The sequence below is a fragment of the Lonchura striata genome, chromosome 27, assembly GCF_050655825.1.
Source record: "Lonchura striata isolate lonStrDom1 chromosome 27, ASM5065582v1, whole genome shotgun sequence".
NCBI classification, from domain to species: domain Eukaryota; kingdom Metazoa; phylum Chordata; class Aves; order Passeriformes; family Estrildidae; genus Lonchura; species Lonchura striata.
Window position 1 is genome coordinate 2,535,138 of NC_140729.1, and position 23,613 is coordinate 2,558,750.

General features: G+C 61.0%; 2 protein-coding genes across 2 annotated transcripts; one reads left to right on the plus strand and one right to left on the minus strand.

The window, feature by feature from the left end:
* Positions 1-35: 35 nt before the first annotated feature.
* On the plus strand, positions 36-2,083 carry CSF3 (colony stimulating factor 3). The gene is made up of 5 exons (XM_021532960.3): positions 36-51; positions 400-569; positions 905-1,012; positions 1,132-1,278; positions 1,785-2,083. The coding sequence occupies exons 1-5, from the start codon at positions 36-38 to the stop codon at positions 1,953-1,955; spliced, it is 612 nt and encodes a 203-aa protein (XP_021388635.1). The 3' UTR covers positions 1,956-2,083.
* A 3,158-nt stretch (positions 2,084-5,241) lies between these two features.
* On the minus strand, positions 5,242-23,342 carry MED24 (mediator complex subunit 24). Its single transcript, XM_021532917.4, has 25 exons — positions 22,945-23,342; positions 20,633-20,715; positions 20,081-20,119; positions 18,658-18,731; positions 17,361-17,584; positions 16,776-16,887; positions 16,125-16,275; positions 15,820-15,933; positions 15,111-15,158; positions 14,876-14,958; positions 14,450-14,536; positions 14,038-14,149; positions 13,337-13,479; positions 12,644-12,681; positions 11,787-11,869; positions 10,093-10,271; positions 9,888-9,987; positions 9,402-9,577; positions 8,567-8,831; positions 8,228-8,409; positions 7,894-7,987; positions 7,451-7,550; positions 5,935-6,012; positions 5,668-5,816; positions 5,242-5,560 (listed from the first exon to the last, which is right to left on the minus strand). Exons 1-25 carry the CDS (start codon positions 23,072-23,074, stop codon positions 5,444-5,446), a joined length of 2,961 nt encoding a protein of 986 aa, XP_021388592.1. The 5' UTR covers positions 23,075-23,342; the 3' UTR covers positions 5,242-5,443.
* Between the last annotated feature and the right edge of the window lie 271 nt (positions 23,343-23,613).

Here is a 23,613-nt window from a genome sequence, read left to right on the forward strand (position 1 = left end):
CCACAGAGGAGGAGACACCGAGCCGGGCACCCACCATGTGCTTCCTCACCCGTGAGTACCCAGCACCCGTGCAGCACCCTCATCTCCCACCGCTCCCACTACACCCGCTTACCCTGCTGCTCCCACTGCACCCGAACCACCCCTAAACCCCACTTTGCCCGTAGGACCCACTGTCCCCACTGCACCCAGAGCACCCATAAACCCACCCTACCTGTAGCACCTGCTGCACCCACACATCCAGAGCCCTCAGCACCGGTGGGATGCAGGGAACAATGGTCCCTCTCCCCTTTTGGGGTCTCTGCGCCTTCCCCAGGCCACGCTGCTGCCACCATCCCCAAAGTGGTCCTGGCTGAGGGGTCGGGGCTCCCTGGGGTGGTTGCTGAGCCGCTGTCCTCACAGGTGGGCTGGCGCTGCTGCTGGCTGTGCTGCTGTGGGCACCGTGGCAGGAGCTGCATGGGGCACCCCTGATTGAGCTCTCAGGGGACCAGGACTTCCAGCTCTTCCTGCAGAGGAACCTCGAGTTCACCCGCAAGATCCGTGGGGACGTGGCCGCGCTGCAGCGCCTGGTGGTGAGCCCCGCTTGCTGCGGAGGGGGATGGCAGCCACTGGGAGGTCACAGATAAGGTGACCACCTCCCTGCCCTTATCGGCATCGCAGGGCCAGCAGCCAGCAGTGTCCCCTGCACTGCCCAAAGCTCAGCCCCGGGGTGTTGGGGCACCCACCAGGGACACATGGTGACCTTCCTGGGTGTACAACAGCCACACTTCCACACCCATGGCATCGGGTCCACTCCATCCCCTCCCTCCTCCTGGCTGGGCTGCACAGGGTCCCATAACCCAGGGATGGGATGTTGGGGGGTGCTAGGGGTCCTCTGGTATCCTCACCCCATCCCCTTTGTCCGCAGTGTGACACCCTCCAGCTGTGCAAGGAGGATGAGCTGCTGCTGGTGCGGCAGGACCTGGACATCGCACAGGCGCCACTGGAGCAGTGTCACAGGCGCACCTTCCAGGCAGTGAGTGCGGGCAGCCCACCCCTCCCACGAGCTGGTCCCGGCTCAGGGCACCCCAGAACCCCCGTGCCTCGGTGGCCAGGCCACACCCGGCCCCACTGACCACGCCATGCCCACCACAGGAGACCTGCTTCAGCCAGATCCGTGCCGGGCTCCGCATCTACCACGGCTCTCTGGCCACCATCCAAGCCCTGCTGCCCGGGCACGCTGGGCTGGTGGAGACCCTGCAGCTGGACATGGCCAACCTGTCCTCCAACATCCAGCAGCAGGTGCGGGGGCAAAGGGGGGACTTGGTGGGGACGGGTGGGTAAAGCTGGTGCTGCATCCCAAAGGAGGGGTGGGCACGGCGGGGGCTGCATTCACAGGGATGGGTGGGCACGGCGGGGGCTGCATTCACAGAGATGGGTGGGCAGGGTGGGGGCTGCATCCCAAAAGATGGGTGGGCTCAGCAGGGGCTGCATTCACAGGGATGGGTGGGCACAGCGGGGGCTGTATCCCAAGATATGGGTGGGCACGGCAGGGGTTGAATTCACAGGGTTGGGTGGGCATGGCAGGGGTTGGATTCACAGGGATGGGTGGGCATGGCAGGGGTTGGATTCACAGGGATGGGTGGGCACAGCAGGGGCTGCATTCATGGGGATGGGTGGACAGGGTGGGGGCTGCATTCACAGGGATGGGTGGGCACGGTGGGGGCTGCATCCCCAGGAGGGGCACACTGGGGCAGGGGGGCATCTCCAAGCCTGCAGCTGATGCCTCTGCCTCTGCCCGGCTGCAGATGGAGGACCTGGGCCTGGCCACGGTGACATACCCCACAGAGAACCAGGACCCCGTCCCCACCTTCTCCTCCCACTTCCACCACCAAGTCGGCGGCTTCTTCATCCTGGCCAACTTCCAGCGGTTCCTGGAGACGGCGTACCGGGCGCTGCGACACCTCACCAGCCTCTGACCCCTGTTTGTGGATGTCCTACCTGAGGGACATCCCGGGAGCACCCCATTTCCTGCTTATTTAATATTTATGCCTATTTAATATTTATCTGTCTGGGGATGCTCCCCTGCCCGCGGCCCCAGGCAGGCGCCAGGGGATCCCGCGGTGGATCTGTGCACAGGTACCTGTGCAGCATCACCCTTGTTTAATATTTAAACACAAGCGTATCTCTGCTACGAGGTTCTGGAGCTGGGCTGAGCCCCCACAGCTGCTGCTGGCACTGCCTGTGCCTCAGTTTCTCCACAGCTTGCACTGCTGGGGCTGCTGCAGCATCCCATGGGAAAACACCTTCATCCCAGGATGAGGATGCTCCAGAACAGCATCTCCCTGTCCAGGCTGCAGCCTGCAGGGACACATCTGATGGGTGTTATTTCTAGTAATTAATATTTATTAGCCATTAGGGCGGGAGGGGAGGGAAGATGGAAGAACCATAGGGATGCAGCAGCCTCACCAGGATGAGGCTTTTCCAGGAATCCTCAGCACTTTGGGGAGCTGCATCTCTGCTCTGTCCCCCTTCCCTGCTGAACTTGGAGTACTTATTGCAGTTTAACTTATTTGTGCCCATGCCTGGCCGGAAAGAGCCACTTGGACACATTCCCATCCTCCTGAGCCTGACGCAGCCCCAGTCCCGTGGTTGTGTGGGAGCTCTGGGCGTGGGGGGTTTTGTACTGTATTTATTGCTGCAGCTGGGTGAGCCCCAAGAAACACCCGCTTTTTTCTATGTGATAAAAATGGAAATAAACTCTATTTTTGCACTCTCTCTCTCTGTTCCGCTGCCTCCTGCTCGCGTGGGAGGGAGGCAGAGTGGCCAGGGTGTGGGGACACAGGGACAGAGGCGTGGGGGGATGAGGGAATGGGACTTTCGGGGTGGGGCTGCGGCTGCTGGTGTCAGCTCAGAAAGATGAAATGCAGCCCCCCCCAGTGCCCCCACCCCACGGCCCGAGCCCGCTGAGGGTCAGGAGGGACTGTGGGGTGGCCACTTCCTCCCACGCCCGGCTGCTTGGGCAAGAGCCGATTCCTAGAAAGCTCCGGAAGCCGCCCGTGCTGGCAGCGCCCGCTGAGGGCACCGGCACCATGCCCAGAGTTGGTTTGTGGGCTCATCCTGGGGCTGGCGGCACTGGGGGTCCCCAAACATCCTTCTGCTGCTGCTGTGACACAGGGAATCTGCTCCAGAGCTGCCCAGGGATGTGCCAGGAGCCCTCCCAGAGCCCTCCCTGTGCCCAGGGATGTGCCACGGTGGGAGGAGGGTGGAAGGGGCAGCCCTCAATGTGACTGAGCAATGTCAGGGGAGCCCTGGGCATCTCCCTGCCCCAGAAAGCCCCTAAGGGCACTCCCAGCCTCTCCCCAGTGGGTGTTCACCCACCCTGGGCTGTCCCAGTTTCACCAGCTCCATTTCCTGCCCCTGGGCCCACGCTCACATCCCATGACCGCCAGCATCCCTCACCACACTCACCCCAGCCACGCAGGGACAGAGCCCAGTGCTGGGGGGTGCCAGGGCTCCCAATTCCTGCCTCCCAGCTTCCAGCCCTGCGCAGGGGCTGGCACAGGCTGGAGGCCCAAGCTCACAAACTGCCAGGGATGGGAAGTGCCCTCCTTCCTGCCCCCACCTCCCTCACGGGTGCTTACAGAAATCCCCCTTCTGCCCCAGCCGCTTCCTGTAAGGGGAAGCGCCGGTGCCAACGCCAGGCATGGAGCTGCCTCGGCAAATATTGACAGAGCTGGGAAGGCCACGCCAGGTCCTGCTCTTTGCTCAGGGCTGACGGTAAAGAGCCGCCCCTGGGCGAGCAGAGGTGTCCGGGGGGGTCGGTGCCAGCTCAGGGTGGGACTCGCACCAGTGTCGGGCTCGGTGAGGCTATCCCGGCCCATCCCGGCGTGTGCCACGGCTCCGTTATCCACCCAGCCAGCAGATCCCGCATCGGGAGCAGGGGCTGGACCCCTGGGGCCAGGGGAAGGGGGAGGATGCTCTGTGTGTGAAGGCCGAGGAGCAGCAACACCCGCAGCTACCCCAGGTGCATCGGGGTCTCTCCTTCAGCAAAGCCTGGGGGCTGCCAGGAGCTGAGCTCAGCCTGGGATCAGATGGGGTCAGCCCGGCCCTGGGGGCATCCCGCTGCCTCTTCCCTGGCCAGCACTGACCCCACCTCGGCAGCTCCAGGATCCCCCTGTGCCCCATCTGCCTTCAGAGCCCCCCAAAACAGGCTGGGAACCCCACTGGTGCCCAGGGGGCAGAGGCACAGCCCAGCCCCAGGAGTGGGCTCGGATTCACAGCGCCCTGAGGGAAGGGCTGGTGCCCGCTGGCCCTGCTTTCCCCTTCCTTCTGAGCCAACACCAGAGGAAGGGGCAGAGGTGCAGCTGCCCTGGCACTGCCACTCCCTTGGGGACAAGAGTTCATGAGAGCTCTTGGAGGATTCACTGCTGGAGCAGCTGGCAGGGTGTGGGGACAGTCCTAGGGGAGCCTGTCCCTGCACGAGGCCGCCCTGGTGCCGGCGAGGCCACAGTTACTCACCCGCTGCTCGTGCTGTGCTCACCACAGCCTGAACTCGTGGGGAGGAATTCCAACAAGAACTCACACTCATGGGGAGGAACTCACACTCATGGGGAATTCCAACAAGAACTCACACTCATGGGGAGGAACTCGCACTCATGGGGAGGAATTCCAAAAAGAACTCACACTCATGGGGAGGAACTCGCACTCATGGGGAGGAATTCTAAAAAGAATTCACACTCATGCGAAGGAATGCACACTCATGGGGAGGAATTCCAACAAGAACTCACACTCATGGGGAATTCCAACAAGAACTCACATTCATGGGGAGGAACTCGCTCTCATGGGGAGGAATTCCAAAAGAACTCACTCATGGGACAGAATTCTAAAAGAACTCATACTCATGGGAAGGAATTCACACTCATGGGGAGGAATTCCAAAAAGAACTCTCATTCATGGGGACAATTCCAAAAAGAACTCACACTCACGTGGCAGAATTCCAACAAGATTCCGCTTGTGGCTGACGGCACAGCAGGGAAGCATCCCTGCTGCACCCAGCACAGTGCCCCTGCTGCACCCAGCAGTGCCCACTCCCAGTCAGCACCACAGGCAGCCCCACCACCCACTCTCAGGTGCAGGACAGGGTGAAGGAGATTTCTCCTCTTGCCCAGCACAGGGCTTGGCCGGTGGCTCCCCATCACCCCCAGAATCGAGGAGTTTTGGGGTATGCCAGAAGCCCAAATGAGATGATTGAGCAAAAGCTGATTGTACAAAAGGATTGATTTATAGAATAAAAAAAAAATTAGGAGACGTCTCGGTCTCCAAAGTGCCGTGAGGCAGAGCAAGGAGATGGCTCCTTGGAGCAGCCCTCCAGCAGCTGCAGTGCCAGAGGCCATCCCAGCCACCCAGACCAGCAGGGAGATCCCTGGGCTCCTCAGGGATCCCCCCCTGGCTGGAGCAGCCCCGCTCACAGAGCAGCAATGGCCTTGGCAGCAACCCGGCGGCCCAGGGGCAGGCTGAGGTCAGTGATGGCCAGGACAATTTTGGGACTGGACATGGTGGACACCTTCACCAGCTCTGAAACCTGCCCAGGGACAGAGGAGAGGCACAGGTGAGTGTCAGCAGGAGCCTGGGATGTGCTCAACCAAGCAGGGAGTGTCACAACAGGGGTGCCACGGCCGCTGGACCCACCATGGTGAAGGGCATGAACTGGAGGATGCTCCCACGGCTGCCCTGCTCCAGGCACTCCACACACTCCTCCATGAACCACTGGACAAACTGGGTGTGGGTGCCAGCTGTCTTGGCCCCCAGAATGGAAGAGATGAGCAGAAAGAGGTTTGCTGTGGGGACACGGAAAAAGCAACAGTCAGGACACTTCTGGGAGGCTGCAGCTGACCCAAACTTCCCACTTTTGTCCCACTGGTGGGATGTGGCCCCACGGACCCATCCCCACCTTACCCAGCACCCGGTTCAGCGGGTCCCTCATGCTGACGGTGTGGAGCTGGGAGGCAGAGAGTGAGCTGCTCATGGAGCGATCTGTGGGCAGGAGCACAGAGTCAGGAACAGCCTCATGGCCCCCCTGGCTGAGCCAACGTGCCCACGCTGGCCAGCTCTGGCCACTGGAGCTCACCCAGCTCTGCGAGGGGCTTTGCCATGAGGCAACCCTGTAGAGCAGAAGAGGTTTAGGCCACCTGTACCCGACAGTCTGTGCCAGCAGGGCGCCCCAGAAACACAGCACAGACGGTCTCTGTCCTGTCCCTGTCCCCTCTGCCAGCCCACACAGAGCCCAGGCAGGTTTCCCACGCTGCTTTTGGGGTGTGACACGTGGTGTCACGATCAGGAGCAGAGGAGAACAGCAGCGACACACACATTACACATCCTGTGTGCAAGCCAGATGTTCGACAGCTGCACAGCAGCCCTCCCATCTCACTGTCAGGGTGCAATCCAGCTATCAGAGCTGAAGCACGTCCAAATCTAGCAGCAAATCCTGGGACAGACCAGGAGGATTGAGCTGACCCCAGCTGTGAAGCGCTGCTGGGCACTTCTGTGGGAAGAAATGGGTCAGGTCCGCTCCAACGGGATGGGAATCCCCTTGGGAAGACTTTTGTGCACATCCCACAGCCCCTGCCCAAATCTGCAGGATCCACCTTGTGCTGCTCTGAGGATGCTCACCAGAAAAAGAAAGCCCTCCCACACTTTTCTCATGGAATCACATGAGCTACATGGTGGCTGCAGGAAGCGGAATTTCCACATCACTGCAGCAAATAGCCCAAAAAAGTCCTGAATGTCACTGGGAAGAGGTGGGACTGCCTCAAGAGGTAAAAGAAGATAAGTGAAATAAAGGGAAAAGCCCATATTTCAACAGTAATGAAACCAACTGAAACCGAAGGTCAATGGATGTGTCGAAAACTAATATATAGAGTCATTTGGAATAAGGGGAGAAACAATGACCTGAGAATGTCCTGACTCACTGCCCAGGAGTGTGGACAATGTGTGTGGGAACCGTGACAGCACCCACTGGGCAGGACATGGACCCCCCCCCAGTAAATCCCCAGCCAGAGCTGTCGCAACCCGTGACACCGCAGGGACACGGATGTGCCCAGGGGCCTCATCCGCTCTGCTTCAGTCTTGTTAACAGCAGTGGAATGTCAGGATTTGGCCCCAGACACCAGGAATGTCACCTCCAGCTGTGGTCCCATGATGGCTGGAGGGACACAAAGCCCCCCTGAGCCCCTCGGGTGTGGGGCACTGGCATGAAAGGAAGGAGTAACGTCATCCTTTTAAGTTGTTCTAATCAGAAAAATAAAGAAATTGACCTTTCCCAAATGCAGAAACTTCAAGATAACTCAAAAACCACTCGAGAGCTCTAAATCCTCACCCAGCCAGGGAGAAGGAGCTTTGTGCAAATACACATTTCACATCCAAAAGGGACAGCGAGGCAGGGGAGCTGTCCTCCCTCCCCTCCTGCACTTACTGGGGCTGGAGAGGATGTTGGAATCCTCCTCGTTGGAGCTCAGCAGCCTCATGAGCTTGGAAGGCTGTGTGTCATCCAGAGGGAACAGGCTGATGTAATCCTGGGGGGAGAGGGGGGTCAGCCCCACCAGCCCCTTACCCTGCACAGGGCTGGTGACCCACCCTGGCCTCTGCACAGCCCCACAGCCCAAGATCTGATCTCTGGTCACCCAGAGCAGCCCAGTCTGGGCTGGACACATGCTGACCAGCTCTTTACAGCCCCTTGTCCAGAAAAAAGAAGGGAGAATCCTGAATTTTAGGGTTGGAAGGCCTCAGAGAACCCGGAAAAGCTGGGCAGGGAGTTTGGCTCTACCCACCCACTTCTTGCCACCTTCACCTTCCCCAGCCACTGCTGTTTTTGGGCACAGACAGCCCCAAGCCAGCCCCTGCTCCACCCAGACACACCTCGATGTCCTCCCGGTGCCTCTTCTTCTGCCGAGCCGAGGCCTGGACCTTGCTGTGGGAGGAGTAGGAGCTCAGGGCACACCAAACAGAGAGCCTGGGGACAGAGCAGGGACATGGCCAGGTGCTGCCAGCCCACCTGACAATGGGGTGTGGGACATGGCAGCTTCCTCCTCGGAGTGGGACAGCAGGAAATGCAGACCAGAGTGGGAGCTGCTGGCACTGCCAAAGCCAGAGTGGGATTTGGGTAGCTGGGATTCTCATCCCAGCACAAACCATCCTCCCACCTCCCCAAACAGGCCTTGAGGAGACAGTCTCCATTGCTCTGGGGTCTTACTTGGCCAGGGCCTTCCCAGGGGGGTCCATGAGGGTGTGCCACTTGGAGGAGTCTGTTAGCAGGTTGGGCAGGATGTGGCCCAGCAGTGTCAGTGTCAGCTGCTGCATGTCCAAGCAGAAGATGGCATAGAGCAGCTCCACAGCCCTCAGTGTGTGCTCCTTCCGTGTCTCCTTCAGCAGCTCCTGCAGGGTGGAGGGGAAGGGTGGGCCTGCCCCATTGCCAGAACTGTCCCAGCACCCAGCCCAGGGACAGCCAGGACACCGGGAACACAAACTACACCCATCAGTCCTGGCCTCAGCACCCTGCCCAGCACCAGGGGTCCCTCCTGCCCCCTCATACCTTGACCAGGTTGTTGCAGAACCAGTACACCCCCCCCATGTGCAGCAGGGTGTCGAAGATGTGGATGGAGCGGCTGTCGACCCAGCCCTTCTCCAGCACCTTGGTGAAGACGCTGGTCAGCACCTCCTTGATGGGCTTCTTGGGGGGAAGAAGATTCCAGTAGGGAATGGTGTCCATGCCAGTGGAAGGGAATTTGATCTGCGTGGCCGTTTGCTGCAGGACGTCCGCACACATGTGCTCCAGGATGGAGCTCATGATCACCACGCTGGGGCAGAGAGACGGTGTCAGGCGGGCACCGGGGAGGGACAGCAGGGCACAGGGACAGAGAATGGGACAGCAGGGCACAGGGACAGAGAATGGCACAGCAGTGGGAAGGGACAGCAGGGCACAGAGAATGGCACAGCAGTGGGAAGGGACAGCAGGGCACAGGGACAGAGAATGGCACAGCAGTGGGATGGGACAGCAGGGCACAGGACAGAGAATGGCACAGCACCGGGGAGGGACAGCAGGGCACAGGGACAGAGAATGGCACGGTACTGGCAAGGGACAGCTGGGCAGGAGATGGCACAGCACTGGCAAGGGACAGCTAGGCAGGAGATGGCACAGCACTGAGAAGCAGAAACAGGGAAGATGGCGTGGCACTGGGAAGAGGAAGAAAGGCAGAAAACAATGGCACTGCAAAGTGGAAACGGGTCAGGAGGCAGCATGGAACTGGGAAGTGGAAGCAGGGCAGGAGATGGCAGAGAATCAGAAAGTGAAAAAGGAGAAGCAGGGCAGGAGATGTGGCACTGGGGAGCAGTGCAGGGCAGGAACAGGCCTGTGCCCCCGAGCTCACCGCTCGTTGTAGAACTGGAGCGTGTTCTCCCCGTACAGGGGGGTGGCGAGCTGCCGGATCATCTGCAGGGACTTCTCCCGCTCATCCAGGCCCAGCATGCGGACGTGGGCCACCAGCCAGGCCACGGCACACACAGCCATGCTGCACACCTTCCCCTTGATGTTGTCCGTGATTTTCTAGGAGAGGAGACAGAGCAGAGCATGAGCACAGCCAGGTGGATGCACAGCCATCACCTCCGAGGGCTGTGGGTCCCGACTGCAGAGTCCAAGCCATTCTCTCCTCCATGGGTGACACTGTCCCTTCCACCCACAGGGCACTTTGGAGCAGGAACAAAGGGCTGGAGCCACATCAGTTTCCCACTTCCAAGTCACAGCAAGCTCCAGGGCAGCTGCCAGAGTGATCAGGGCAGGAGAACAGGGTACCCCAGAGCTTCTGGACCCTCCTCAGGACATAGCACAGCTCCACTCTGCAGCCCACCAGCCCCACCTGGATCGACTCAAAGGTGAGGACTCCATTTTCCCAGGCATTGAGGATCTCCAGTATGGCAGCTGAGATGCTCAGACACACCTCGTGCCATTTCATCTGCCTGTCGGGGAGAGATAGGGATTCAGACACAGCTGTGGGGCCAGGGGAGCTGGGCTGGGGGCTCCCCCCAGACCTGGCAGGGTGGGCACATGGGGTGGGCTCTTACACCAGCTTCATCTCAGAGGAGTTGTTGAGGAGGGCAACCAGAGACTCCACCTTGGTAGAATCTGGGCGAAAGCAGGGGTGGTCGGGGTTGAGGATCTTCCCCTCCTCGGGCATGCAGGTCAGCATCCAGGTCTCGAAGAAGGGCACCTCGCCTGGAGGGTTGGAATCCGACAGGATTACCTGGAAAGGAACCAACACGGGGTCTGCATCTCCCAGGGACCATACTGGGGACCCCCACCCCGGGCTCTGTCCCTCATCCTGGGATCTGTCCCCACCCCAGGGTCTGTCCCCCACCCCGGGGTCTGTCCCCACCCCGGGGTCTGTCCCCCACCCCGGGGTCTGTCCCTCATCCTGGGGTCTGTCCCCCACCCCGGGGTCTGTCCCTCACCCCGGGGTCTGTCCCTCATCCTGGGGTCTGTCCCCACCCCAGGGTCTGTCCCCCACCCCGGGGTCTGTCCCCACCCCGGGGTCTGTCCCCCACCCCGGGCTCTGTCCCTCATCCTGGGGTCTGTCCCCACCCCGGGGTCTGTCCCTCATCCTGGGGTCTCTCCCCCACCCCGGGGTCTGTCCCTCACCCCGGGGTCTGTCCCCCACCCCGGGGTCTCTCCCCCACCCTGGGGATGCTCGTGGCCGTGGGAACAGCGCCGCCCTGTGGCCTGGGGGGAGAGACAGGCACTGGTGAGGCCCCAGCAGGGCACTGGTCAGCCTCTGGGATGCACTGGTTTCCCCTCTGTGGGCTGTGGTTTCCCCTAATACCAGGGGGTTCCCCAGCAGAACACAGCCCAGCTGAGAGGAGAAATGCCAGGCCAGCTGCCAGACCCCACGGGGTCACCGTGTCCAACTCAAACAAGTCCCTTGTCCCCCCACCCCACCGAGCCACGCACAAGGTCCCTGGGGCCAGGGTCACACAGCAAGGCTGGGAGAGTCCTGTGGGGGCCACGAGCTGGGAACCCCACACGTCACTTCCTCCCCTCAGCCTCTGTCACCCAGGGGATGCTATTTTTGTCCAAAAAAGTTTTTCACATCTGTTGAGCAGCAGCTGGGCAGGAAAGTCGCTGGGCTGGGAGGGGGAGATGAGATCTCATTGGACAGCTCTGGGCACATCCATCCCTGCCTGGTCCCCCCTCCCTGCTCCCAGGGCTGCCTGGGCAGGACCCTTTTCTCCCCCTCTCTGCATTCCCAGTGTTTCAGTATCGTTTCGCCTCCCAGCACACACAGATGTCGAAACTTGAAAAATTTTCATTAAACCGAAGTGCTGCTTCCTGAGCAGGGCTGGGAGTTCCTCCTTGGATGGGGAGGGCTGACACTGCCTGGCCGTGCAACCCCCCCAGCCAACTAGTGCCAAACTGGAGGGGCAAACTGGGAGTGGGCTGGTGAGCAGCATTCCCACTGATCCCACCGCCCATCAGTGGAGTCCTCAGGGAGGTGACAGCCAGTCCTGCTCTGTCACCTGGCACCCAGAGAGCCCCAGGGACACACTTCCAAGTGACTGGGTGCTGTGCCCTGGGCTATGAAGTGGCTGCAGGGACAGGAGGGACAGTGGGGACAGTGGCAGGATGGCCACTAGAGGAGGCTGAGAGGCTGCAGCAGCGCAGGGGATGAGCTGGCCAGGTTGAGAGCTCCTCTTAGGATCCAGCCTCATCCTTCCCTCACAGGACCCAGTCCCACCCTCTCATCCCCTCAGAGGATCCTTACCTCTGAGCCATAGGTCTGGGCCACATGGCACAGCATGAGGAAAGAGATGTCAAAGAGCAGAGCCCGGACTGGGCCACTCTTGGCTGAGGGAGGAGAAATAAAGACCTTGGAGCTCTCTGGCCTCAGCAGGAGGAGGGAAGCAGAACCCCACAAGCACGAGGGCCAGGGCCCTGCTTCCACCACACAGAGTTTCTAACCCCCCCCATTGTGAGCAAAGGGATGTGCCAAGTGCCTCCCCCCACCTCATCTGCCTCTGCTTGAGCTCCCAGAGCAGCTCTGGCCTCATCTGGGCAGCCCCAGCCCAAGTGGGGCCCCCCTCACCATGGAAGGTCAGAGCACTCCACAAATTTCATCACACAGAGTCAGAGTCCTTATCTGGGCTGTGCTGACACATCACCCCTTCCAGGGAGGGAGCCAAGGGGCCCCCAGGCTCAGATGGGGAGAGGAAGCCCACGGGAACACCCCAGATTTGGGATGGACACGCACATGAAGGCAGTGTGTCCCCAGGATCCCTGCTGGCACAGGGCCCCCTCCCTGCCAGCACCCCCAGCCGGGCCTGGCACAGCTCAGCTCGCTCTGGGGCCACAGCCACTCCCAGTTCAATCCAGCCAGGCCCCAGAGCATCCCAGCACAGTCCCAGTTTAATCCAGCCAGGCCCCAGAGCATCCCAGCACAGTCCCAGTTTAATCCAGCCAGGCCCCAGAGCATCCCAGCACAGTCCCAGTTTAATCCAGCCAGGCCCCAGAGCATCCCAGCACAGTCCCAGTTCAATCCAGCCAGGCCCCAGAGCATCCCAGCATGGGCAGCAGGGGGGACACAGCTCCAGTCACCCCACACATGGACAAACACGCACTCACAGATTTCTCCAGTGATTTGTTTGGTGAATTCATTCAGCCTGGAGGGGCAGAGAGTGGCATTATCAGTCCAACCAGACAATTCCCAACCCTGAGACGAGCCTGCCTGGCCTGCAGACCCCCCAAACTGCAGCCCAGCATAAAGGGGCAGGAGATGCAAGGCCCAACTCTGCAGACACCCTCCAGCACCACAGGGACAAGTCACCTCCTCCCTGTGTCTGCTCCCTGTGGCCACACAGGTCCAGCCAAGCTGCTCACCCCACACCAGTGGGCTCTCCCCAGAGCCAGCTCTGTGGGGGTTTCAGAGCACAGACCCCCAGACAGACCCCCCCATGCACCCCAAGGCTGGTCAAGCCCCCTTGGGGGAGCCCATCACACAACCCCACGTGTGTGCACTGACCAGGACACGTGTGTCTGCAGAAGGGCAGGGACACACTGCCCTGGATCCAGGGCTCAGCCACAGCCTTCAGCTTTCTGAACAACCCCAGACCAGCCTGGCTCCAATTCTCTGTCCTGCGCACGCAGAGGCAAAGATGGGACGCTGTGGGGTGCAGCAGCCCTGAGATCCCAGCCCTCCCAAGTGCTCCACACGGCCACGGGCACATCCCAGCCCTGTCTAGGGGGGAGTTTAGGGGGCTGTCTGTTCCCCCCAGCCCCCTGGCCACCAGTCACAGTGCCACCCAGGTGGACACTCACTTGACAAACTTCCGAGCGAAGGATTTCAGCTTCCCAGTGGCTGCTGCCGCTGCCAGCAGCAAGTCCAGGCTCTTCCCTGACAGCATGTGACCCAGGACCCCCAGCAGGCCCTCGGGGGACTTGGAGTGATCCGCATCCATGGTCTGCAAGCAAAAAAGTAAGGGGAAATGGAATTAATGGGGATAGTGTGCTACAGAGCAGCAGCAAACTGCAGCTTTCAGGGTACAGAGGTATCAGCTGCAAGAGCTGTCCCTGAGACCTTCAGAAGCAGGGACCTGCTGGGTTTGGGAGAGGTGGGATGGAGACCTCTGAGCCCCTGCTACCAGCAGGAAAATATCCCATGTCGCTCAGTAGCAGCAAAACAACCAGAGTGACACAGGGACACGGGGAGTCCCCAGGGAAGAGGGGAGATGCACACAGAGAGCAGCTGAGCGGGACGGCAGGGCTGGCTGGGCTCAGGCTGCTGGCACTGATGACATGCCACCTGACAGCTCCTCCAGCTTCCTGGGAAGGAGGAGGGGAGCTCCTCATCTCCACAATGGAGCAGCAAGGCTCCAGTGATTCCTCCACTGCTCCACCCCAGGCTGGCAGAAATCCGGCGCCTCCCAACCATGCTGGCTGCCTGGTCAGACTGATGCTGCTGGCAAAGGGCTCCAGGCCTGAGCCCAGCCAGCCCAGCACGGCTGCAGGAGGCCACTCACCTTCAGGATGTTGGTGACAGTGGGCTCAGCCCTCAGGATGAGCCCAGGGTTTGGCTGGATGTTGGCATTCTCGGCCGATTTCAGGGATGGAGAGTTTTCCTTGTCTGCAGCCCTGAGGGACCCCAAAGAAGGGTCAGTGTGTGGGAATCCATCACCCTGCCTCCCTCCCACCACCCAGTGGCACCCTCAAGGGACAGTCACTGCCTCAGGCCACCACCAGCTGCCTCTCTGAGGGGACAGACTCTGCCTGTACTCAACCTGTCCCAAAAACAGCATCCTGTCCCCCCAGGCCACCATGTATGCCCCAGTCACAGTCCCCCAGTGTCAGCACAACTGCTCTCTCATGCTCCCCCCAAAACCAGGTGCTCCAGCCCCACTTGTGGGGGTTTTCCAGACTTTGGGGTGGCTGTACCGTTTGTCGATGAGGTTGTTCATGTTGGCCTCAGAGAGCAGCCCCTGCTTGCTGCACTCCTGCAGGAGCAGGCTCATGCAGTTGCAGCTGGAAGAGAGAGGAGAGAGCTGTAGCAGCCCCAAGGACAGCATTCCTGTCACCCCAGACAGTGCCACAGGGCAGGGGGACTCACAAGCCACCCTCCTGGCCCTGTCCCACCCCTCCGAGGGTGCTGCAGGGTCCAGAGCAGCTCTGGGTGTCACACACGTGACTCAGCTGTCACACACTCACTGCCTCACGCATGTGGCAGCAGCACGTCCTCAGGAAGAAGAAATGGGATCAGAAACCAACCCAGCTCTGCCAGGAGCTGCCCCAGCACCCCACACTGAGGACAGGGGGGTTGTGGCACATGGCTACATGGCAGCTCTGGCCATGGTGAGCACTCACTTGCAGCGCTGGTCGGCTTTGTCGAGCAAAGGGGTCAACTTCAGCAGGAACTCAAAGGCAGAGTTCACATCCTCAGTGAAATCCTGACAAACACAAAGCCAAGCACTCAGCTCACCACGCTACTGGCACAGGCCCACCTCCCCCTGTCCCCACCTGCTCCATCAGGGACAGGGAATATCTCCCCATGCAGACCAGCCCCCACACACAGGCCCCACAGATGGTCCTCCAGTCTCACCTTGTCCCCTTGGGGATACTTCTTGAGTTTAACCAGCACTTGGGGCATCTGAAAGACACAGGGCACAGAGTGACATGAGGGCAGACCCCACTCCACAGCTGGGACCCCCCCCAGCAGCACCAGCCCACCCCAACACAGCTGCACACAGCTGCTCTCCCAGCCCCAGGAAAGCTGCATTTCTGGAGCAGTGTGTGCACCCAGGGGATTTTGTGCCCCTGTTCCCCTCCACGGTGTCCTCCCACCCTCACCTGGAGCCACATTTCCCCCATAACATCCCAGGAAAACTCACTCTGCCACACAAAATGAGGCTGGGCTAAAAAGAGGCCCTGTCTCCAAAGTTGATGTTCAGTGGGTGACAGGAGTGCTGGAGTGGGCTCAGGTGGGATGGACCCTAAGGGGCACATTGTGGGGAGTGGGGAGCACACTGTGAGGTGTGGGACAACCTAAGGGGCACGTTTTGGGGTGTGGGGGCATCCCAAGGGCACACTGTGCGTGAGGGGCACACTGTGGGGTTGGAAGGCATCCCAAGGGACTCAAGGTGGGGTGAGTAATGCCTTGAGGGACACACTGTGGGGTGTGGGCACCCCAAGGGGCACACTGCAAGGAAGAAGAACTGATTGCTCTGGCAGAGCTCAGGGCTCAGCAGGAGCCAGACCTGCAGGGAAAGGGCAGCAGCAGGCAGGGACTCAGTGCTGGGGCTGGGCCTTACCTTCAGGAAGGTGAAGGCTGTCCACTTGAGCTCCTCTGTGCCCTCGGGACACTCGATGAGGCCCACAAAACAGGCCTTCCAAATCTCCAGCACGAAGAGCGGGGAGGGGATGCGCTGTGGGGCACACACACAAACCCTCCCAGTGCTGGGCTGGCAGCAAAGCACATCCCCAGCACAGCCAAACCCCTGCAGAGGCGTTGATGGGCTCCCGCTGCTCCCCTGGAGCAGGACCAGCACAGGGAGGACACATGGCCTGGCCCCAGAGCCCCAGGCAGCCTGAGCAGAACACGCTGTCACTTCTGTACCTGCATCCTCTTCACCATCATCAGCTGCTCCACTAGTGGCTGGGTCTCTCCTGTGAGGTTCATGGTGCCCTCCAGCAGCACCACGGCGTGCACGGTGGGGAATCCTGTCTTGTTCAGCTGCTCCGAGTGGACTGAGAGCATGGTGGGGATGCTGGGTGGAAGAGGACAGCCCAGGGTCACTGGAGCCCTGCAGGGACAGATTCCTGCTCCTCCTGTCCCACTCCCATTCCCTGGCCAAACCTCTGACCTTTGCTGCCCCGGGGCAGGACACTGAACACCTGTGCCTGGGAGCTCCAAGGCACAGCCAAGCCCTTGGGCCCCAGGAGCAATTCCAGGGGGATCCAGAGCAGGGAGAACAGCCCTGGTGTGGCCAGAGCAGCTGAGGGATAGTGAAAGGTCTCAGGGTCACCAGAGGAGCAACCCCTGGCTAAGACTCTTCTGCAACAGGTCACATCACTAGCCCTGTCCTCTCTCCTCAGGGCAGCCCCTGCTGGAGCAGGGATCTGAGCTGGGAAGGGATGGGGAAGCAGGGAGCCAGTGTGCAGAGAGGCAGGAGCCTCTCAGTCCTCAGAGCAGGGAGTTTGGGGGATTCAGAGTGAGACCCAGACCCATTTTGCCCCCTGAGCCCATGGGGCAGCAGCACACAGCCACCTCTTGATGAGGGACACGCAGTCATCAGCCTGGCTCCGCAGCGGAGAGCTGCCAAGGTTGTTCAGGTTCTCTCCCAGTTTGATGAGGGACTGCTCCACGGTGCTCCAGGAGGCTGGGGAGAGAAGGCAGGGATTCAGTGGCACACGGGGAAACCAGGCAGGCCAGCTCCAAGGCCTACAGCAGCCCAGATGGGCTGAAGAGGCTGGGAGACCCCACTGGTGATGCAAGCCCGACCCAGGGGCCTGCGTACTCTGAGCAGGTCCCACCCCAAGGCCAGCCTGGCACAGCCTCCTGGCCAGACACAGGCACAGAGGAAGGCGTGGGGCTGTGCCAGGCCCCACGGAGCACAGGGCTCGCCATGCACCCAGGAACAGCTCACACATTAATTCTGCTCCTCTTCCAAAGGCAGCACGGAGGGGAGGGGGCAGAGAGTGGCACAGAGCCAGGGAGGAGACGGTTACAGCAACAGGGCTGGAAGATGGATAGGCTTGGAGCTGCAGGGACAATGCGGCAGGAGCCGGGCAGGGGGAAGGGAGAGGTGGCAATGACATCTCTCCAGGGCCAGCGTGCGGGGCAGGGACATACACGTCTCCTCCAGCTTGGCAATGTGGATCAGGGCACGGTTCTTGGTGCTGCTGAGCATTTTCTCCAGCCGCTCCAGGCACATCTTCAGCTGGTTCTCCGCCGCCGCCTGCTCCAGAGGCTCCTTCACCTTCTCAGCGTAGAAGGTGGCGCAGCGCAGGAGCCAGGTGAGGGCACTCAGCAGTGCCCGGCACAGGCTGATGCACTCCTCGGCCTTGCCATGGCAGCTGGGACAGGAGACAAGTGGGAATATGCTCACTGTGTGTGTGGAAACTGAGGCACGGACACTAGGTAGGCTGGGGAACCCAAAACCAGGTCCTGCGCTCCCAGCCCACTCCTCGGCTGCAGATCCCAACCTGCTCATCCCACCAGCATTCCCGCCGTGCCAGGGGGAAGGAGACACCCCCACCCCCCACCATGCAGCCTCCTCGCTGGCCTCTCCACTCCAGGGAAACTTTCCAAGCTTTTAATCAAATTATCTTGCTAAGAGAGGCTCAGCATTGATCAGCGCACTGCGAGAGGTGAACGCTTTCCCCTCCTGATGCACAAATCATCGGGGCCAGAAGTTTTGATCAAATTAAGCAGAGGATCAGAGCAGGCAGGAGCGGATTAAGGGCCAGCTCCGCAGTTGGCCAGCGACAGCTCCTTGTCAACATCTGCCACTGATGCATATTCATTGCTGCTGCTTCATTTCATCTCATTGAAGAACCTTCCTCATCCTCCTTCTCCTCCCACTGTCCCTGCCACACGCTCCCACCCCCCAGAAGAGGCTGTCAGGGGTTAACAGGAAGATTTCTGAGCTTTCTAAAAAAGTTTTTGTGGCCTGAATTGTCTGGACTCCCCTGGGCCCTGCAACACCACCGGAAGACCATAAAGGAAAAAAACAAGGCAGTGCCTGGGGCAGCATAGGCAGGACCAGACTGGGACACACAGCTGGGGCCTGGGAAGGTGCAGAGGGAAAGAAAATAGAGACCCTCAGACCATGGGTCTTACACCCAGCCCATCTGCCTGAACTGGGCAGGAAACCACAGAGAGGTTTATCTCAGAACAGGGGGGTTTCTGGCAGCTTCCCACAAAGCTGGTGGGGCTCCGATTTCCTCTGCTGTCCCTGTGCTGGCACTCACGAGGCAGCAACTTGGTAACGGACACAGAGCTGGAGGGGGAACCTGCCTTCCTCTGCCAGGATGAGCATTCTGGGATCAGACAGGACCCCCAGGCTCTCCTGCAGCTCCTCAGGTTCCAGGTTCTGCCCATGGCACAACCTGGGCAGAGATGGCAGTGCTGGAATGCCACACAGTACCTGAGGCGGTCACAGAACATGTCCATGATCTCCAAGAGCGACTGGACACACAAGTCCCGGGAGAAATCATCGAACTAGAGCAGAGGAACACAGAGAGGCTTCAGATGGGGACTGCTCCGGCAGCTCGACATAATCTCAAGCCCTTCCTCCAGGGCTGGGCCAGGCTCTGCGGCCACAGGACACTCCCCCTGGCAGCTGCCCAGAAGCCACTTGAATGAGAAGTAGGTCAGAGCTGTCTGTCGGCCAGGTCGTGCCCTCCCGGGGTGGCGAGAAGCGGTGGGGCCGCGGCAGCAGGGCCGGGGCTGCGTTTTCTCCACAGCCTCAGGCCGGAGCTGCGCTGCCCCGGCACGGTGGCCGGCCGCCAGCCCCTCGCCCACCCCCGGCCCGGTGGGGCTGGCAGCGCCAGCAGCCCGGCCGGCCGCGGGGCTGGGGGCGGCGGGCAGCAGAAGCGCGGCCCCCCTGCCTCCTCCCGGAGCAGATGGGGAGCCCCGCCGGGCCGGAGCTTGCCCGCAGCTCTGCGCTGGACCCACGCTGCGCTGAAGGAGGAAGGCTCGGCTGTCAAGGTCAGCGCTGTGCCCGCCCCTGCGAACGGGCAGCGAGGCGGCACCGGCTAACAGCAACGAGCCCGAGCCCTTCGGAGCAGAGCTGGGCTGGGCTCTGCTCTCCCGGGAGCACGCCCTGTACCCCGGATCGGCGCTGGGACCGCTGGAGGGGTCCCCACCTCGCCAGAGCTTCACGGCACAGCTCCGAGCTCAGGCTGCAGGCCCCCAGAATTTCAACGCTGACTGCCAGCGGAGTTCTTCTGCCATCCCAATAACAACAACGAGGTGGGGGAAGAGAAATCATTCTCCCTGAAATCATTCCTCCTTTGGTCACCCTGAGTAGGGGGCCTGAGGTGACCCTGACAAGGAGGAGAGTGGGGAGTCTGCCACAGCCTGTGAGGAGCTTCTCAACACCAAAGAGAGGGTGCTCAGTGTCCCCATGGAAGCAGCACAGGGACACAGAGCACCCGTGGGAAGCCACAGCTGAGCGTGGTGTGTGGCTACAGCCGCATGGCCCAGGCCCTGGCAGCTCCTCCATGGCCAGCCCCGATCCCCACAGCGCTGCCAGCACCGCCGGCCGCAGCGGGATGTGGTTTCCGGCGGTTGGGATGGGGTTACACACAGGCCGGGAGCCTGCCAGGCCCCCCAGGGAAGAGGGACAAGGCACTCACACCCCCAAAACCCGCTGGGACCCGCGGCAGCCCAGCCCCAGGGGGACACGGAAAGGCTCGGGCGCTAATCTGCGCCGGCCGCCCGCTGCTGACTCAGCCCGGGACGTCGCTTTCCACTTGACCTATATTTGGTGGGACTCGGGAGGGAAAGGGATTCATGGGGTTGTGGGCAAAGAGTGAAACCTCTGAGAGCACCTGCCAGAGCCGTACCTTGCTGATGGCCATCAGCACCGTGGAATAAGACACCATCTACAAGAGAGAAAGCCAAAACAAGCGCGGTGTCACAGGGGCCGTGCGCCGGCACCGCGCTCGCTCGTTGCCGAGGAACGGCAAGGTCAGGGCACGGCCCCACTGCCTGTCACCGCAGACGGGGCCGGGGCCGGGGCGCTGACCCGGCACAAATCCAAACAGACATTTTTAGGTGATCGCTGATGTGTTTCACACAAACTTTAGGCGATATTAAATGCCAGGATGTGAAAGCGTGGCGCTCACAGCGAGCGCAGAGCCTCTCGGGGGGCAGAATTCCCACCCTGGGCGATGGCAGAGGCTATTTATGGAAACATCCCTGCCCAGGGCACGCGCTGAGCCCTCCACTGCCTGCCCCAGCCCCAGAGAGGCTCAGATGGCGGTTTGGGGTATCTGCCCAGCCCAGGAGAGGCTCACATGGGAGATGTGGGGTGCCTGCCCACCACCAACACCCCAGTTGCTTTGCCCAACCTCACCGAGGCTGCAAGGTGAGCAGCAGCACCAGCAGGTCCTTACCTGGGAGCTGATGGCGTATTTCAGGTAGGATAAGATGAGTGGGTTTGGGGATGGCCCAATCATGGCCTGCTCCAGGAGAGCCTCTGCAAGGAAAGAGGGTCCCAGGTCAGCACATGGGGAACACACGGACACAATCTGCTCTCCCCTCATTCCACAGGGAAGCTGGCAAAGTCCAACTGTACCAACCACAGTGACTCCACACCAGTTTTTCTCCTAAATTCATTGAATCCCACAACTTCCTAATCCCTGACGGGCACAAGCCAGTGAATAATTCAGGCAGAGCTCGCAGCCTCCTGCTAACACAGCTCTTCAGCGCTCCAGCCCTGAAATTTCTGCTGCTGCTCTCCACATTCCCCTCCCTCCCAGTTCTTGCCAGGAGGCTCCTGCAGCCTCCACTGAGTGTCTTTTGCCCAGGCACCTGGGGCTGAGCTTGGGGCCACCAGTCCCCTGCACTGGGCGCAGCCCTGCCCGTCTGGCCCTCGGTGGCCTGAGGGGCTCTGCCCGTCCCATCTGCTCAGCCAAGCCTTTAATTGTCCATTTGAGCCATGGCAGAGTGCAGGAAGCACCACCCCGAGCAGGCCCCGGGCTGCAGCACAGGCTGCAAGTAGGTCAGAGCACCCAGATGTGAAAGGGGGAGCAGCAGCCGGGTGGGAAGTTGTCACCCCAAAGCCGAGGAGGAGAAGCCACCACCGGATCCCGAGTGCAGGAGAAGGAGACTCCCTGGGTCTCGCTCCAAGGCTGAATCCTGGGCCAAGAGCGTCTGGGATGAGGACAGAAGGCTGGTGGCAGCCGTCCCCTCCCCAGCCCATCCCAGAGTGCCACCACGAGCCAGCCACATGCTGCTCCCTGCTGCAGACGTGTCAGCAGCGATCTGCCAGGCCCTGCCGTGATCCTGGCAGCTCGTGCCAGCTTTCCCTCCTTTGTACTTCCAAGCTGAAAGGGGCACGAGCTCGGGAAAGGACAGCTCTGGGGGCTGTGGTGAGGAAGGGAGCTGCTGGTCCAGCCATTGGGACCTCGGGAATGGGCTCTCCCTGTGTGCACACAATACCCAGGGTCACGGCCAGCACCCTGCCCGCGTGGCTCCCAAAAGGAAAAGGGGATACAGCTCCTTCTCCTCCTGCTCCAAAGAAGCCACTGAGCCTTGGGTAAATGTGAGCCAGGAGAAACCCATTCCTGCAGAAATAATAGGGAATTATCCTCCCTGCGTCTGTTTTTGGGGATACACAGACGAGCCCAAGCCAAGTACCCCGCAGGCCTCACTGCCAGAGGAGCAGGAGCCAGTGCCACCAGGGTGGGAACAGACACCTGGGAGCCTCAGGGACCAGCTGGGCAGCAGCAGGACTGGCCCTCAAGCCAACCACCCCCACCCCCAGCAAATCCATGCAGAGCAAATCCATCCCCCCACGGCCACAGCTCCATTTGGCCCCTCCAGCCGCACCTCAGAGCTGACAAACCCAGCAGGGACAGCTCAGCAGTGACAAAAAACAGACACTGACAGAAAATCCAATGAGAGGATGAAGAGAAGGGAAAAACATGCACAGGGGAAAGTTCCCCACACTCAGAGGAGTGAGAGCTGCTGCCTGTGTGGGGCTGGTTCCTTTAAACTCCCTGGAGCAGCAGCTCTGTTTATTTATCCCGGGACTTGCTGCACAGGGAAAATCCCAGCACCAAGTTTCTATAATTAGCAAGAGAGCCTGGCAAATCTTTAAACCAGTCCTAGCTTTTGGCAGGATTTCTGTGAAATGCCCTTGAATTGGGCTGGGAAGCAGCCTTGGGAGCAGCACCTGGCTCCTGTGCAGTGCTCGAATCACGAAATCGGGGAATCATTAAGGCTGGAAAGACCTCCAAGAGCATCTCACCATAACCCAAGTGCCCTGGAGCCACATCCACATGGCAACTCCACCACAGCCTGTTCCAACGCCTAACCACCCTTTCAGTGAAGAAATTTCTCCTAATTTCCAACATAATTCTCTCCTGGCTCAACTCAAAGCTGTTTCTCTCGGTCCCAAAAGCTACGCTGTGCTGACCCCTGAACCCTCCCATGGGGGAAAAGGAGGGAATGATCCCAAAACGGGGACAGCGGGGTGGGGGGGGACAGTTGGGAATGGACTGACATGGTTGGGAATGGGAATTTTGGCGTGAAAAGTGGTGTGGGAAGTGGGGACCCAAAATGCGACAAGGGACCCCATAATACCCCTGCCTGCACCCCAAAGAGGGGAACACTGGGGACAACACCCAAATAAACGCGTGAGGACCCCCAAAACATCCCAGTGTGCCCAGTAAGGAGGGGGAACCCCCCGCCTCCCCCCGACCTGCCAAGTTGAGGATGTCCCAGGTGGCTCCGCGGGGGAAGAACCGCTTCATGTTTATGGCCCATTGATAGTCGCTCCAGCGCTCCTTCCAGGCCTGCAGGATGGCCTGCTTCAGGTTCACCACCTTCATGGTCACCCCGCGGCCCGACAGCTCAAGGCGAAGGGGGACGGAGCCCTGACCCGGCCGGGCAGGGCCGGACAGAGCGGGGAAGCGGCCCAGCGGCTTCGGAGGGCAGCAGCTGGGGGTCTGCCCGCTCCCCGGCCCTGAGGAGCCCCTCGGAGCAGCCCCGGAACCCCTCGGAGCCCCCGAAGTTCGGTGCCCGGGGGTCCCGCCGGGTCCCGCCGCCCCTCAGCGCGGCCCGGCGCCGCCCTCAGCGCTTGGGCACCGCCATTGCGGCGCCTGCCAACAAGCCGCACGCTGATTGGGCGGCGGGGCGCGGCGGGCGCAGGGGGTGATGGGAGTGGTAGTTCGGGGGGCTAGGGCGGGCGGGGGCGGGAGTGAGTGTGCAAAGGGTGGGTGGGAACGGGGGGCGAGTGTGCAAACGCCGAGGTGAGAGTGCAAACACCGTGTGGGTGAGCAAACGGGGGAGGGTGGGCTAACACGGGGTGTGTGTGTGGAAACATGGGGTGAGTGTGAAAATCGGGAAATGGGATTTGACATGCAAACAC

Bases quoted from the DNA above. Each gene is read 5' to 3' on its own strand.
- CSF3 (XM_021532960.3), top strand. The intron at 1,013-1,131 runs GTGAGTGCGGGC...TGCCCACCACAG, and splicing joins ACAGGCGCACCTTCCAGGCA to GAGACCTGCTTCAGCCAGAT. The intron at 1,279-1,784 runs GTGCGGGGGCAA...GCCCGGCTGCAG, and splicing joins CCTCCAACATCCAGCAGCAG to ATGGAGGACCTGGGCCTGGC.
- MED24 (XM_021532917.4), bottom strand. From the start codon at position 23,074: ATGAAGGTGGTGAACCTGAAGCAGGCCATCCTGCAGGCCTGGAAGGAG. The intron at 11,870-12,643 runs GTGAGTGCGTGT...CTCCTCCCTCAG, and splicing joins ACAAATCACTGGAGAAATCT to CCAAGAGTGGCCCAGTCCGG. The intron at 5,817-5,934 runs GTAAGGTGGGGA...GTGTCCCCACAG, and splicing joins CCCGCTGAACCGGGTGCTGG to CAAACCTCTTTCTGCTCATC.